Source organism: Dendrobates tinctorius, unplaced genomic scaffold, assembly GCF_039654945.1.
Source record: "Dendrobates tinctorius isolate UK_male_01 unplaced genomic scaffold, ASM3965494v1 ptg000039l, whole genome shotgun sequence".
NCBI lineage: Eukaryota > Metazoa > Chordata > Amphibia > Anura > Dendrobatidae > Dendrobates > Dendrobates tinctorius.
In genome coordinates this window covers 17,954,209-17,971,412 of record NW_027361707.1, presented here as the reverse complement: position 1 = coordinate 17,971,412, position 17,204 = coordinate 17,954,209, and the positions used below count along the sequence as shown (strand labels likewise).

General features: G+C 44.7%; 1 protein-coding gene across 2 annotated transcripts in view; it reads left to right on the top strand.

The window, feature by feature from the left end:
- The window catches only part of PPP2R2C (protein phosphatase 2 regulatory subunit Bgamma), a 253,481-nt gene that overhangs the window by 211,177 nt on the left and 25,100 nt on the right, over positions 1-17,204 (top strand). For both annotated transcript variants that reach the window (XM_073574516.1, XM_073574517.1), the window contains exon 7: positions 15,573-15,737. In XM_073574516.1, the coding sequence (XP_073430617.1) occupies positions 15,573-15,737 (165 nt within the window). The remainder of the gene's footprint in view (positions 1-15,572; positions 15,738-17,204) is intronic.

Genomic DNA, 17,204 nt, shown 5'->3' with positions numbered 1-17,204 from the left:
GAGATCATTAATCCGGTCCCTTTTCGGTTGGCTCTTCCTGTCACATTTAAAATCCATAATGTGTTTCATAAGTCCTTGTTGAAGAGGTTTGTTGAACCAGTGGTGGAATATGAGGTAGAAAAGATACTGGATTCCCGTCTGGCTAGACGGAGACTCCAGTATTTGGTTAAGTGGAAGGGTTATGGTCAGGAGGATAATTTCTGGGTCTCTGCCTCTGATATTCATGCCAAAAGATTGGTGCGTGCCTTTCATCGGGCTCACCCTGATCGCCCTGGTGGCGTGGATGAGGGTTCGGTGACCCCTCCTCAAGGGGGAGGTACTGTTATGAGTTCATTTTCCCCTTCACCATTGAGGTCTGATGAACTCCCTCTTCTGGTGAAGGAAGGTAGTGAGGCTGATTACCAAGCACCTGAGCTAGGAGAGGATGACTGGGCGACGGGGATCTCTGACTGGATATAAGGCAGCCGACGCCCTTCTGCCTCGCTGGTGATTTCTCTGTGGAATTCTAGGAGACCAGTCTGATTCCTGCTCCTCAAAAGCTAAGTTTTCTGCTTTGCCTTTTTGCATTTGTGTTTTGGTTTTAGTTTGCCTTGCTTTTCTGGATTCTGCCATTCCCTGCTGGGGTGAGCTGAATTCCTTTTTGCCTTTTTGCTCTGTCTTCAGAAAATACCTGAGTACTGACATAGTCTTTTTGAAGCCTAGCGTCTTCAGGGCCTTTTTCCCTGTCAGTCTGTTGGCTCTTATTTTGATAGGGTTTTTCGCGGATTGCAGACAGCAGCTTTCCTATCCTGTCCTATCTAGTTAGCTTGGGCCCCATCATTTTCTCAGTCTATCTTTCTATCTGTGTTAGTGTTTTTTCTTCTTGCTTCACCGTCATTATATGTTGGGGGCTGCCTATTGCTTTGGGGTCTGCTCTGGGGCAGTTTAGATTTCCCTTTCTGTCTTTAGGCTATTTAGCTCTCCGGCTGTGATCGAGGGGCACCGTAGGAACCCCCCACGGCTACTGCTAGTTGTTGTTGATAGGTTCAGGGGTCTGCAATCCGATAGCTGCCAACTTCTCTGGTTTTCTGGACTTAGCTAGCATTTCTGTTTGTGCCTCCTACGGTGACTCATTCATAACACCCAGGTATGTCCGCTGCCCCTGCACCTGGGAAGGCCCTGGGGTGTACGCCTGTGGCAGCGTCAGGACAGGTCGTGCTTGACCTTGTCTGGGACCGGGACGCTGAACACTGGGGGGAGACATCCGAACCCCCGGCGGCGGCACCCTTGCCCACCATGGGTAAAAGCAGGTCCCGGGAGGAGGAAGAGGAGACGGAGTCATATTGTCAGCAGACCCTCCGCCAACTGGCAGCGGAGCAGAGGGAGAGGGAATAGCGGAGACTGGCTGTGTTGGGTCCTGACCTGGACCGGAAAGAGAAGGTCCGTGCTGGTCATTATGGTCCCCGGGATGCAGCTGGATGGGGGCAAGTTTTAAACATGAACCACGAGAGAGGTTTCGGGTTCATTGCAGACCCCAAAAGAATTAGTGACCTTTAATCGGAGGGATATGGAATCGCACTTGAGGAAGGGGCACCCTGCTAGAGACCTGTAGCCAGGGGAGTACGTGACTTTCACCCGGCATGAGGGGTTGAGAGGGTGGTATGCCATGAATATATGGCGGATACCTGAAGAGCTACTGGCCACCTATACAGGAAAGAAGATATATGTACCCCCCCTGGTGCCACCGCCACTTCATCTCATATGAGTCCAGCAGGAAGAAATTGTCCGGAAGTTCTTCCTTGGAATCAGCAGCCCAAATCAACAGATTCCAGTACCCCAGGAGGGGACAAGTAGCCAGAACCTGCAAAATAACTAACTTTGTTGCCCAGGAAGGTATTTGCACCATTGTGCCTTTTTCTAATTTTGTTTATCATGTTTTTCTGTTCGCTTTTTTGTTGCCCAGTTTGATTGGCAGCGTTTCTTCGTTTGGAACTGTGGAGATCATGGACGCTGAATGATCCAGAACTGTGTTTGTAAATAGTTGCACCTCTTTAGGTGCCCTCTCTTGGTTTTACATAGACACTTTGCGAAGATAACGTCTATCTCATCTGGAGCATGACTCCAATCAAAGGTCACTGCAAGAGATCCTGGCTGGGAGACGTGTCCAGCACTTACAAGAATTATCGAAAGTTTTAATGTGTAGTATTTGATGATGTGTCTTATGATAGCTTTTATATAAGATGTAGGAATGTTTTAATAAAGAGATGAGAGATTTGAATAAAGAATGAAGATTTGGAAAATGTAGGTGATGAACCAGGTATCAGCGGTTATCACTTTAAGCTAATGACAGAAAGGTAGAAAATATGAAAAAGGAAAGATGATGAAGAAATAGGTTGATGATGAAACTTGCACTTTTGAATTAAGACTTTAGATAGTTAACTAAGAATTGTTTGCAACATTCAAGAATGAGTGACTCTCATATTGAGAAGATTAGATAAGAAATGTTTATTAGCATTACAAAAATTTTGTATGTTCCTGTATTGTCAACTTTGTTTCCTTGCAGCCCGCGGACATGCTGTGTTTAATGAGAGGGTATGTGGCGCCCCTGAGGCTCAGTCGCCACAGAGGTACTGCACCTCCTCCTGAGGTGTGGTGCCCCACCGTCCAGGTAAGGTGGGAACTCCTGACCACACTCCAACACCTGCACCCCACACCACAAAGTAGTGTAGCAAAGCACCTTCGGCGGCTCCCTGCTTGGAGTATAGCAAAGTACCCATTGGTGGCTCCCTGCTTGGAACACAAAACGTGCTGGGAAGTGGGTGGAGTTAGTTTACATTACAAGGAGCGGGAAGAGTTTGAGTTAGTTAGTCAGTAGTTGATTGAGGAGCGAGAGAGAAGAAGATCCCTAGAGAGCGGGATAGATGGATGGAAGTGCTGCAGCAGATCCCAGTGATCTGGGTCTGCTGGCACGGGAAAAAGAGAACAAGAGAGCAACATAGACTGAAAGCTTGACTCTCCATAGAAGGAAAGGATTAGTACGGAACATGAGGAGTAAAAGAGAACAGAGGACGTGGGTGAGAAGAGAACCCTTCTTAGAAGTTCTAAGCGCAAGGCCGGGGCCCGGTCCCCGAGGTTGCACGGATACTAATGGTCCTGCAGCAGACACCGGAGGAATAGAAGTAGTGACCACTTTATTCCCACACAATACTTGGGGGCACAACAGCAACTGGATAGTCAGCCGGGACTTAGTAGCAAGGAGTCCCCGAAGCAGGCTACAGCTGTCTGCCGTACAAGTAGAGTTCATAGGAACATCAGACAAGAGGAACTCCAGTGTAACTCAGTACTAGGAGTACTTCATCTAAAGGTGCTATAAGAGGAGACGTTCAGAAAGGCACAAGTTGGTGGAGTGTTGGAAAGGAGTATTCCATCTAGCCTGGGGGATTGACTGAGTCCCTGACCCAGAGGACAAGGCATAGAAGCGGGCACCTGTTTGTGCAACAGACTGTGAGTAAAGCTTTGGAACTACAAGCCCTTGTGTCCTCCACTTATTCCAGCGTCAACCTGCCCGGCACCGCTACATCCCCTGCGCCCGACACTACACCACCTAAGTGTCACCATATCTACTCTGCCCTGGGACAACAGCCCTGCCTGTGGAGGGCTATACCATCACTGCTGCACCACACCATCTGTCCCAGAGGATCTGTCTGCAGCGTCGGCCTAACATCTACATTGCTGGACACCACAGGTGGCGTCACACTGAACATTTACCATGGTCGCCCAGGGCCACGGACTGGGTCACAGCTACCGTGACAACTCCCATTGAGATCCACCGGGCCCGGTACCAAGTACCCCACAGCCCTGGGTGTGAGGGCGTCCCAGTACCACCATCACAACTTATACCTGCCCACAGCTTGGATAATAAGTTGCTGATCGCTTGGGCTCCCACCATTGGCACTTCCATCGATCACCAGAATAGGGGTCATGTGTCCCCCTTTTGTATAGAGTGGTGGTCAACCATGCACACTGCAGCTCAATTCAAATTTTATGTGACCATCGGAGCTCTTGGTTATCTGTAGTAGTCCAAAACACCTTCAATAGAGCGGCAGTGAACCTCCATGACCACAACTCCATTCAAATAGGGGACATAAGACCCTTATTCTCATGATTGGTGGAAGATGTGGGACCCGCTCAGAGCAGCACCTATCCCATGAAGACGTTTTAAGTTGTGATTGTGTGGCAAACTCTGTAAGGGAGCAGTGGAATAGCTATAATGTCTGAGATAAAGGGTGATGGCTAGTATATTTTATTATGTTACTATTTTATTTCTCATACATATTCATTGAGCAAATAAAGTCATGAAGATCTACTGTATGTGGTAAGTTTTACCTAGGCCTTTCAGGTGTTGATTGAAGTTAGGGTGTTTGTACTTGTCGCCTTATGAGAAGTTTCTTTTTCTGAATTTTTTAAGGCCAGAGATCATTTGCCTTCCTCTTCTTGTAAGGAGACCCTGTTTCCGATTTTGATATAGACCTTGGAGGTCACTTGTCTTCTTGCACTGCTGATGAAGTCCTATTACAAAGGTTATTACAGGCCTCAGAGGTCATTTGCCTTCTTACACTTTTGGGAACACACTATTGCAGATTTGCTATAAGCCTTAGAGAACATTTGCCTTCTCCTTGCACTGCTGATGAGACTCCTTTACAGAATTTACTACTGGCCCCATTGTAGGCCTCAGAAATCATTTTCCTTCTACCACTGTTGAGAAGACACCATTATAGGCCTCAGCTGTCATTTGCCTTCTTGTTAGACTGCTTAGGAGAATTCCAGAATTTACGATAGGCCTCAGAGCTCATTTACATTCTCCCACTGCTTAGACGATCCCATTATAGACCTAATAGCTTATTTGCCTTCTTGCACTGCTGAGGAGACTCCATTACAGAATTTGCTGTAATCCCCAGAGTTCACTTGCCTTTTCCCTCTGCTGAAAAGTCCCCATTGTAGGCCTTAGAGGTAATTTGCCTTTTCCCACTACTGAGAAGACCTCATTGTAGGCCTAAGAGGTCATTTGCTTTTTCCCACTGCTTAGACGTCCCAGTTGTAATCTTTAGAAGCCATTTTGATCTCCTCGTTGCTGAGAAGATCCCATTTTAGCCTCAGAGGTCATTTGCTTTCTCCCATTGCTGAAAAGACTCCACTCTAGGCCTCATTGGTCATTTTCCCTCTCCAAGTGCGGAAAAGACCCTGTTACATGGTGCAGAGTACATAAGCCTTCTCATACTACTGAGGAGACCCCATTTTGACACCTGCTCTAGGCCCAGAAGTCATTTCCCACTGCTGAGGAGACTCCATTTCAGAATTTGCTACAAGCCTGATGGTCACAGCACATCTCAAGAAATATTTTTCTTCCCCTAGAGCTGCGTTTTTGTATTATACTACTTATCATGTTCTTTCCTGAGAGGAACCTACAGAAGTGGAACAAAAGTTTCTTTCCATAAGGGCAGCCGGCCCATAGGTTCAGTATGTCCTCTCATTACTGAGTAAGGATTGCTTGTGCTCAGTGTAGGAGCCGAATGTTTTATGAGTCTTCAGATATCCAGATTCAATTATTTTGTGTCATTTGAGGCAGAGTCATAGTTCCTGGAGAGCTGATTATTTTCCACACACTCTTGGGTATATTGTAGAGCTTCGGTGATAGCATCGCTTTCAATTATACAGCCGCGCCGCACAAGGAAGGCTGGTATCCACAATAGTCATTTATTTTCGGGCTCTGTACTTCCAGGAGCGTGGTATCCTATGTTAATAATGGCTGTTTGCATCTCTTTAGGGCTCCTAAGGGTTTAGATTAATTAGGAAATCAAGAAAAGCGTCTTATTTTAATCAGCATAATGTTCTATTCCAGTCTGGCTTCTTTCATCAGTAAAGCCTCTAAAGTCATATGGTGCTCAGCGTTCTCTATAGAATTCTGCCAAGAACATTAGAAATTCAGTAAGCTCAATGTAAAGTGATGTATCTTAAACCGAGGAAAATGAAGTCTTAATTTACAGGCAATTTACACCCGCCCTCCCCCCAAAAAAGAGAAAAAAATAATAATTTTATGATGCTGTAAAAATAAAATCTATAGCGTTTTATGTCAGTCTCGAAATTCCTTCTCCTATTCAGATGGTTTTCAGAATTTTGCTTTTGTTCAGGAGGTTGTCTCATCATCTTAAGTGGATAAAATTGCAAAGTGCTTATAAAAAATATGCAACTTTGAAATTTACCTCTTATTCAAAAGAATTAAAAGGCACTTTCAATGCCATGATTTAAAGCTCATTGCCTAGTTTGAAGACTATTAGTGGTGGCCGGTCTCTTATTCCAGGAGCGCAGCACTTACAAGTTCTGTGCTATAGACCTTATAACCACTGCTCTATGTCATGCTGGGTGAGGAAGAAGTAAGGTGAATAACAACGGAGAAAGGGAGCGGGAGACCCTAGGCAGATCGACAACACCCTGTCTGCCCTAAACATCCCTAAATAGGTTCCACACCTATCGCCGAGTAGGAACCTAACATCTGCCTGACCATAGCGATAGGCCATGGATAGGGAAGCGACAGGGTGAGTGCTAGTCAGCCCCCACTACAAATAAAGATAGAGAAGGTGGATGAACAAGGGGATACACTTAGCTTGAGGAGACCACCAATATATCACGCCAGCAATCCTCTAAGAGTACTCCAAGAAGCCACTAGCCGACTGCTAGTACTTCCAACCAGACAGAAGGAAATTGAGCTAACACCAGCACCCTGCTGAAGATGCTGAATTTATTTAAACCTTCAGCAATGGTGTTTTAATTAGCAACAGAAGGTGGAAGTAACTGTTGGGTCCTAGAGGAAGAAGGATATCACTCCATAACAGAGATGCAAAAATCAAGACGGTGCTTGTAGATCTAATCACAATGACCTTCTATAGCCGAACCCAGGATAACTGTCTGTCATATCTGACACACACAACCTAGCCAGATCGCTGGTCTGCTGCTCTTCTCCAATGCTGTAGATTCAAAGCGGACTATTCATGTGGCATCGAAAACACACAGTTCAGGCCTGGAGCAAGACCATGCCGCTGGCCAAAACTTTCAATCAGGGCCGACTGGCCATGTGGCCATTCTGGCAAATGCCAGAAGGGCCTGTCTGGCCGTGAGCCGCTTTGTCTGCTACGTTGTTAACAGAATCAGTGTTCTCAAGATGCCTATACTGTTAAGAGTTGTGACGAGGCACAAAGTCGCTGACTCCGTCACTTACCCCGCTAGGCCACAGGTATCATTAGACATATTGGTCTTGTAGTAAATCTTGCTTTCCTCCATCCAGGTTAATATTGGTAATATATCCCATCTGGTGCTCGGGGACAGTGACAGCATGGGCCTGTGTGATTTCAAATGCCAGGGCTGAATTTCAGTCCCACTCCGTACCTTCTGTCAATCATCAGAAGATCAACACCTCCAGTAAGCAAGAATTCGGGAGGCAGAGGAGAAGTGTGTTCCAGGAGATTGACGATGAGATAACCTCTTTATCCCCTTTCTGACATCAGACGTACTATCCCGTCCATGGGACCCGGGCCCCTATGCCCATGGACGGGATAGTACGTCTAGCGCGATCAGCGGCGCTCACGTGGTGAACGCCGCTGATCGCGGCCGGGTGTCAGCTGATTATCACAGCTGACACCCGGCACAATGTGTCAGGGGCGGTCACGGACCTCCCCGACACATTAACCCCTTGAACACCGCGATCAAACACGATCGCGGTGTACCGGGGGTTAAAGGGAAGCATCGGCAGGGAGGGGGCTCCCTCTGTGCTTCCCTGAGCCTCCCACAGCAGCACAATGTGCAGCGCTGCTGCAGGGGGATCCATCCTTGCAGGTCCCCGAATCCAAGATGGCGACGGGGACCTTCGGGGGCCTGCAGGGAGCTGGCTTCCTCATGCCTGCAAAGCGCAGGCAAGGAGGAAGCCTTGTGTAGTGCCTGTGACAGATCGCTGATCTGTCACAGTGATCTGTGATGTGACAGATCAATGATCTGTCACATGACAGTTATGTCCCCCATGGAACAATGTAATAAAGTTAAAAAAAAAAGTGTAAAAATAATTTTTAAAAAATCGCTGAATAAATTAAAAAAAAAAAAATATTCCCTAATAAATTCATTTTTTGGAAATAAAAAAAACCAAAACAATAAAAGTACACATATTTGGTATCGCCGCGTCCGTAACAACCCGCCCTATAAAACTGTCCCATTAGTTAACCCCTTTAATGAACCCCTTAAAAAATAAAAATAAAAAACGAAGCAAAAAATAATGATTTATTATCATACCGCCAAACAAAAAGTGCAATAATGCGCGATCAAAAAGACGTATGTGAATATCCATGGTAACACTGAAAACATCATCTCGTCCCGCAAAAAACGAGCCGCCACACAGCATCATCAGCAAAAAAATAAAAAAGTTATAGCTCGCAGAATAAAGCGATGCAAAAATAATTTTTTATATAAAATTGTTTTCATTGCATAAAAGCGCTAAAACATAAAAAAAAGACCTAAATGAGGTATCGATGTAACCGTACCGACCCGAAGAGTAAAACCGTCTTATCAATTTCACCGCACGCGGAACGGTGTAAACGCACCCCCCAAAAGAAATTCCTGAAATGCTGGTTTTTGTTCATTCTGCGTCCCAAAAACCGGAATAAAAAGCGATCAAAAGATGACACATGCCCGAAAATGATACCAATAGAAACGTCAACTCATCCCGCAAAAAATAAGACCTCACATGACTCAGTGGGTCAAAATACGGAAAAATTATAGCTCTCAATATGTGGTGATGCAAAAACTATTTTTACAATAAAAAGCGTCTTTTAGCGTGCGACAGCTGCCAAACATAAAAACCGCCATAAATAGTAAATCAAACCCCCCGTTATCACCCCCTTAGCTAGGGAAAAATAATAAAATAAAAAAAAATGTATTTATTTCCATTTTCCCATTAGGGTTAGGGCTGAGATTAGGGTTAGGGGTGTGTTGGGGTTAGGGTTGGAGTTAGAATTGGGGGTTTCCACTGTTTGGGCACATCAGGTGCTCTCCAAATGCAACATGGCGTCTGATCTCAATTCCAGCCAATTCTGCGTTGAAAAAGTCAAATGGTGCTCCTTCCCTTCCAAGCTCTGCCATGCACCCAAACAGTGTTTTACCCCCACATGTAGGGTATCAGCCTACTCACGACAAATTGCAAAGCAACTTTTGGGGTCCTATTTCTCCTGTTGCCCTTAGGAAAATAAAAAATTGGGGGCAAAAATATCATTTTTGTGGAAAAAAATGATTTTTTTATTTTCACACCCGGGCGTTATAAACTTCTGTGAAGCAATTGGGGGTTCAAAGTGCTCAACACACATCTAGATAAGTTCCTTAGGGGGTCTAGTTTCCAAAATGGGGTCACTTATGGGGAGTTTCAATAGTATAGGTACATCAGGGGCTCTCCAAACGCACATGACACCCGCAGACCATTCCATCAAAGTCTGCATTCCAAAACGTCACTACTTCCCTTCCGAGCCCCGACGTGTGCCCATACAGTAGTTTTCTCCCACATATGAGGTATCAGCGTACTCAGGACAAATTGGACAACAACTTTTTGGGTCCAACTTCTCCTGTTACCCTTGGTAAAATAAAAAAAATTGAACCTGAAGTTTTTTTTTGTGGAAAAAAAATTAAATGTTCATTTTTTTTTAAATATTCAAAAAATTCCTGTGAAGCACCTGAAGGGTTAATAAACTTCTTGAATCTGGTTTTGAGCACCTTAAGGGGTGCAGTTTTTAGAATGGTGCCACTTTTGGGTATTTTCTATCATATAGACCCCCCTCAAAGTGGCTTCAAATGTGATGTGGTCCGTAAAAATAAAATGGTGTTGCAAAAATGAGAAATCGCTGGTCAAATTTTAACCCTTATAACTTCCTAAGAAAAAAAAATTTTGTTTCCAAAATTGTGCTGATGTAAAGTAAACATGTGGGAAATGTTACTTATTAAGTTTTTTGTGTGCCGTATCTCTGTTATTTAAGGGCATAAAAATTCAAATTTGGAAAATTGCGAAATTTTCAAAATTTTCACCAAATTTCCATTTTTTTCACAAATAAACGCAAGTTATTTGAATGAAATGTTACCACTAACATGAAGTACAATATGTCACGAGAAAAAATTGTCAGAATCACCGAGATCCATGGAAGCGTTCCAGAGTTATGACCTCATAAAGGTACAGTGGTCAGAATTGTAAAAATTGGCCCGGTCATGAACGTGCAAACCACCCTTGGGGGTGAAGGGGTTAAAACTGCGTAGAATAAGCCTGTTTTTTATCGAAATGCAGCATAACTTTGATCCAGCTTTTTTTCTAGCTTTTTTTTCTCCTTATGTTTCTACAGTATAAAAAGTTTTCAAAACACTGTACATGGCTCTTTTCAGAACTCCCATTTAAAGGACTGTAGAGAGCCATACAAACGCAGCCACTTCTTTGTTCCCGTTCTTGAGATCAATGGTGGGTTAATGACCTATATTCTGTGGATATACCATACATAAATAATTTGGAAATACCTCTTTAAAGTAGATGTTTCCCCAGTAAATGCCCTATTAGGCAATATGGATGTCGGTGCGGTCAGCCATAATACACAAAACCTCTACAAATGTATAGTTTTCAGGAAAACGCCAGGAATCAGATCAAACATCTGGAAGTTTTCCTGAGTATGTGGACCCTGAACTATTAAAAAGGAGATATTTTTTATAAGGAAGTCTTATAGAAGACTCGTCACCTCCACTGACATGACTGTTTTAGCAAATTCTTGCATTCTCCATAAGATTAGAAGAAATAATTTCTTCTTTGAAATTCAGTTGGGTTGTCACGCCTACTTAGGGATGAGAGGAGCCGTGGAAGTTTAGGATCGACCAAACATTAGTTCAAAGTTCGGTTCGGTTGAAAGAACTGTACCCAAACTTGAACCCCATAGAAATCAATGGTCTCTATCTCTCTGTATCTTTCTCTCACTCCTCCTGGACTCCCAAACTGTAAAAGGGAATTCCAGGAGAAGTCAGTGTTCGGAGTACAACAGCGGGCACAGTACGAACCCCCAACTTTACAGTTCGGTTTCGCTCATCTCTACTCCTACTGTGAATGAATGGATAACTTGGCATAACTATTCCTCTCGTCAATGGGATATGTCCCTAAACGCTGCATAAGAAAAGCAATGAAAAGTCTGAACCATGCTTCCCCTGCCTTGACTACGACGGTGCTGTGTCCATCCTGCGGCGGAGATCGGGCAGGGATGAGAATCTCCACTGGGCCATAAAACACGATGGGAGAATCGTTTGCCATTGGAATCGATCGCCACTCTCATCACTTCACTGGATGTTCATCAGTTCGAGATGCTTTACTGATCAATGGATTTTTCTGTACGCAGAACCATAGATATTTGTAAAAATTTCCCTAGTGGTAAATCCGAGAGCAGTGCAGATAGGTAACCTGTCCGCTGCCAGTAATTATCATGGGCTCCCTGTCATCCCTTTGTGCACCACAATAATTGTCTAGAGAAAAGCTGGAGCATTTAAGGCCTACGTGACTCCATGCGATCGCTTGTAAAGACTTTTCCCTGCGGTTTTAAGCACTGCAGTGAAATAGTGAGCAACTACCGCAGTCCCATCATTTGTGACCGGCTGATAATACAATCTCTTTGTAGTTGGTAATTCTTTTTATTGGCTTTTCCATTCTGTGCCTGATTCTGCTGCCGTCTCATTTACATGCAAAACAACCATGCACAATGTGATGTATTCGACACATTGGAGCCTAATCCTTCCTGTACAGATGGTTCCAAAATGTTTCATTTTCATTTCATTTCATTCACTGGGCACAGTCATGGGGAACAGAAAAGGGGCTTTCACAAACTGTTCCCAAACATTTGGAAGCTGTAATTGTCCAAAATATCTTGTACTGAAGCATCACTGGAACTAAATGATCGAGGCTTACCCCTGAACACAACCTCATAGCATTATCCCTCCTCTGCCAAACTGTACAGCGGCACAATGCAGTCGGGTAACGTTCTCCTGACATTCATCAAACCCAGATTCATCATCAATTTCCAGATAGAGAATTGTGATCCGTTACTCCACAGGACATGTTTCCTCTAGAATCCAGTGGTGGCAGCTTTACACCACTCCATCTGACACTCATCATTGTGCTTGGTGATGTAAGGCTGCTCGGCCATGAAGCTCCCAACGGGGGTGCAGTGTTTGTACTGATGTTAATACCAGAGGAGGCCTGGGCTCTGCAGTTATGGTGTCAGCAGAAGGTTGGTGACTTTTCCACCCTATGCTCCTCTACACTTGATGACCCCGCTGTAACTTTACATGTTCTTTACTTTATGGCTTAGTTGCTGTGGTTCCTAAAAGTTTTTACAATATATTTGATGTTGTTGCGTATGCTCTATTTTTGACATATGTAATTTCAGAGATATAACAATATATTCACAGACCTTAGTGCTTGGTGTAAAATGACACCATTATTCTGAAACTTCACCATTGGTGACAAATCAAACTTTAACGCTGCATGCAAATTAGCCTGGAGTGCATTGGAGGTGTGTTGATGAACTCCAAATAGATGAACACACCCCCATTGCACTTCTAAGGTAATCTGTAATTTCCCAGCACTGACACATTGGATTACTACCAGACAGGTATAATTTTTACTCTTGCACCAGGAGCTATACACCCGTACCACTTCAGTAGTAAAATCGCCCTGACCTGTTCCCTTTAGTTGGTTATCTTCTTCAGCTGATATCCGCGTATATTAGATTTCTTTCTGCAGATATGGTGCACATATGCTGAGCAGCAGATTGTGGATATTTGCATTTCAGTCTCCCTTTTTTTTTCGGTAGATGCAAATGATATTGTTGAAACTTGGATATAAATTCTGTAGAAAAGTATCACCTTGCTGACAGCACCAGAAGATGTTCTAATATTTTTTCTCTCCAGCAGCTGCTCGTGTTAACTGTATAGTATCCCAAATATCTTATGAGCAAGGAATTTGTACATTCATTATCTCATGTGAGGTTTTTTTTTCGATTGGAGGTGGCTGATGGACAGGTCTGGTCACCTTGAGAAAGCTGTGTCTGAAACACGCGAAACGCGCGTTGGGGTCCTGCCATCCGGCCCAGAGTCAGTTACAGGCCATCCCCTGGTACTTCAATGTTATGCCACTTGGCCAGATTCACCACTAGAACTTATGACTCATGCAAGGGCACATCTTACCTGAGCGTATTAGCTGATCTCATTATATATCATGGACTATTTCTATTTATGTGTTCATACAGCACCTTTATTTGACCATATCTGTTAGTCTGTCTTTCCATGCACTTTATTCACCCTTTATTGTGATATACATATATTTACAGTATAAAAATGTTTGCTCTGTTTCCTCCAGTCTTCACAATAAAAAAAAATGTATACTGCACTACTTTATACACCATTTTTTTGCAATGGGATTTAATAGGCGATGCTTGTCTGAGGCTTCCTTTGGAGATGTGCGTAAGGGAATACCTCTGATGGAAACAAAAAAATAAATATGAATAACACTGAGGTTGATGCTGATGCCAGGCATAGTAGCTTCTGAAGGTCACACGTCTTTATAAAAAACTAACACGTGTAGACATTAGTGAATGAGCAAATGAAAACAACACTTTTCAGAATTCATTGACCTTGGCAAATTCAAACAATTTGCAATTACTTTTGTGTAAATCGCTTAAAATGTCTTCTGCTATTTTACAGATTGCAGAATTTTGTATACTGTAAGTCACAGAAGGCTCATATTACCTTTGGCAAGGCTGGGCGAACTTCCCTATATTGCCTTGCAACAATCTCACCACATGGTATAGCACAGCCAATCAGGAAGGTTTATCATAGCCTGTATAAAAGAAGAAGCAGGGAATGCAGCAGCCATTTTGGGGTGGCTCTGGATAGTGAGAAGATGTCACCTCTCACAGCTTAGCCATTGAGATGAGGAGAAAAAACACTGATGAAACTGTACAGATAGTGTGTGACAGCACAGCAGTACTATCACACCTTTCACTTGGGGTGGCATAGGACCACCATTCTCGTAATCTGTGATAGTCCCTGTTCTGTTGGTGGGATAACCTCTTTAAAAGATAGGAGGTATGATATTTTTACTGCTCACTTCATAAAAGAGCATCCCCCGATGGGTGTTTGGCAATCTTGTTTAGCTGAGAAAAAATGTCCACACATTCATATCAATCTCATTTTGTCTAAGGGGGTGTCAGGTTTGGCAAATTCACCAAGACACCAAGTGGCATGACATGTGGCTTGCAGGTCCCAGTGCAAAATCTCCAACAGGGCTCCAAATTATCAGGGGCTTGTAATGGTATTGATCTTCTAATATGGACCAAAAGGACTCTGGGTCCCTTAGGCTCCAGTGTTCGTGTGTGATTGCAACTTCTGCACCTATTATTGTTACGACCCCGGCTTCCACTATATGTGGCCCAGATTGTGGGGTCTGGTCTCCAGAAGGTCCTTTGGACCCCACGCTAAATTTTTGTTTGGGGGCATTTACCAACCTTAAAGGGAATTTGTCACCCCATTTTTCGACCATCAGCTGCCGGCGCCGCCATCAGGGGCTTATCTACAGCATTCTGTAATGCTGTGGATAAGCCCCCGATGTATCCTGAAAGACAAGAAAAACGAGTTATATTATACTCACCGGGGGGTGGTCCAGTTTTGGTCCGATGGGTGTCGTGGTCCGGCGCCTCCCATCTTCTAGCGATGCCGTCCTCTTCTTTGCTACCTGACACGGTCCGGCGCCTCCCATCTTCTAGCGATGCCATCCTCTTCTTTGCTACCTGTCGCGGCTCCGGCGCAGGTGTACTTTACTTGCCCTGTTGAGGGCAGAGTAAAGTACTGCAGTGCGCAGGAGCCGGACCTCTCTGACCTGGTCCGGCGCCTGCGCACTGCAGTACTCTGCTTTGCCCTCAACAGGGCAAGTAAAGTACACCTGCGCAGGAGCCACGACGAGAAGCAAAGAAGAGGACATCACCGTTAGAAGATGGGAGGCGCCTGTCCGGACCGCTACACCCATCGGACCAAAACCGGACCTGGACCGCCCCCGGGTAAGTTTAATATAACTCATTTTTCTTGGATCTCTCAGGTTACATCGGGGGCTGTAGATAAGCCCCTGATGGCGGTGCTGGCAGCTGATAGTCGAAAAATGGGGTGACAGATTCCTTTTAATCCAGTACTGGGCACTACTGCTAATATAATGCTAGAAAGTTCTTTATAAACTAGACCCATCACAGAGTATCTGATGCACCTCTGTTTCTGTACAGCATGTAAGTAGGTTAATACCGATAAGTGGAAATTAGTTTGCTAATTTTCTAGAATTGATTGAACCGAGACTCGCCTGCAAAGGAGACAATTACATTGCTATCAGAATTGTTCCACCTTCTTACATTAGTGAATTGAAATGGGAATCCTTAATTACCCGCACGGAGCATGAATGCTGCACCTAACGTGACATTCATTTTCTTAATAATCTGTATTATCAGACATTGTGGACATCAAGCCTGCAAACATGGAAGACCTGACTGAAGTGATCACAGCAGCCGAATTTCACCCTGATCACTGCAACCTATTTGTGTACAGTAGCAGCAAAGGATCTCTGAGGCTGTGCGACATGAGGGCCTCTGCGCTGTGCGACAAGCATTGCAAACGTAAGTCATTGCTTACATCTGATTCTTCAGGAAAGATTATATATACTGTATATAGGGGCCTTATTTGGCACTAGACACCCAAGGGCGGGTGCCTAGGGCGGCAGGTGGTGGTGGGGTGGCTCCACCATGAAGGCTTCTTCTTCTCTGATGGACAGAGGAGCAGAAATCAAACCCCTGCCGGGATGCATGAGGACGAATCCTAAATGTGAATTACCTGTGATGACGTCATGCCCATGTGAAGTGTTTTCCCATGAAGAAGCTGCAGCTGGAGAAGATGGAGGTAATCAGGGTACAGATGTACATGGGGGTGCAGACTGAATAGGGGGGGCGCAGACTGTATCAAGTGGGATGAAGACTGTATATAAGGGTGCAGTCTGTATATAGGCGTGCAGACTGTGTAACGGGGTGTAGACTGTATATAGGGGTACAAATTGTATATGGGGTGCAATCCTGTATATCAGGGTTCCCCAACTCCAGTCCTCAAGGCCCACCAACAGATCATGTTTTCAGGATTTCCTTAGTATTGCTCAGGTGATAATTGCTTCACCTGTGCAATACAAAGGAAATCCTGAAAACATGATCTGTTGGTGGGCCTTGAGGACTGGAGTTGGGGAACCCTGCTGTATATGAGTGGTTCAGGCTGTATATGGAGAGTGCAGACGGTATGTGGGTGGTGCAGGTTGTAAATGGGGATGCAGCCTGTATATGGGGGAGCAGACTGTATATGGGGGTGCATACTGTATATGGAGGGGCAGGTTGTACATTGTGGTGCAGGCTATATACGTGGGTGCAGGCTGTATATGGCGACACAGACTATAAGGGGAGTGCAGGCTGTATATGGAGGTGCAATGTGTATATGGTGGAGCAGACTATATATGGGGGTGCAGATTATACAGGGGTTGCAGACTGTATGTGAGGTACAGTCTTTATATGGGGGTTCAGGCTGCATATGGGGGTGCAGATTATACATGGGGTGCGGTCTGTATATGAGATGCAGACTGTATATGCGGGGTTCAGGATGTATATCAGGGTGCTGGTTGTATATGGGGACTGCAGTCTGCATATGGGGATTCAGACAGTATATGGGGGTGCAGACTGTATATGCGGGGTTCAGGATGTATATGGGGTGCAGTTTTTATATGGGGGTGCAGTCTGTATATGGGGTTTCAGACAGTATATGGGGAGTGCATGTTGTATATAGGGGTACAGGCTGTGTATGGGGGATGCAGGTTGTATATGGGGTACAGTCTGTATATGGGGGTGCAGATTGTATATGCGGGGCTCTAGATATATATGGGGTGCAGGTTTTATATGGGGGTGTGGTCTGTATATAGGGTTTCAGACATTATATGGGGGGTGCATGTTTTGTGTATGGGGGATGCAGTCTGTATATGGGGTGTAATCTGTATATGAGGAGAGCAGTCTGTGTATTGGGGGTGCAGTCTGTATATGGGAGGTGCAGGTAGT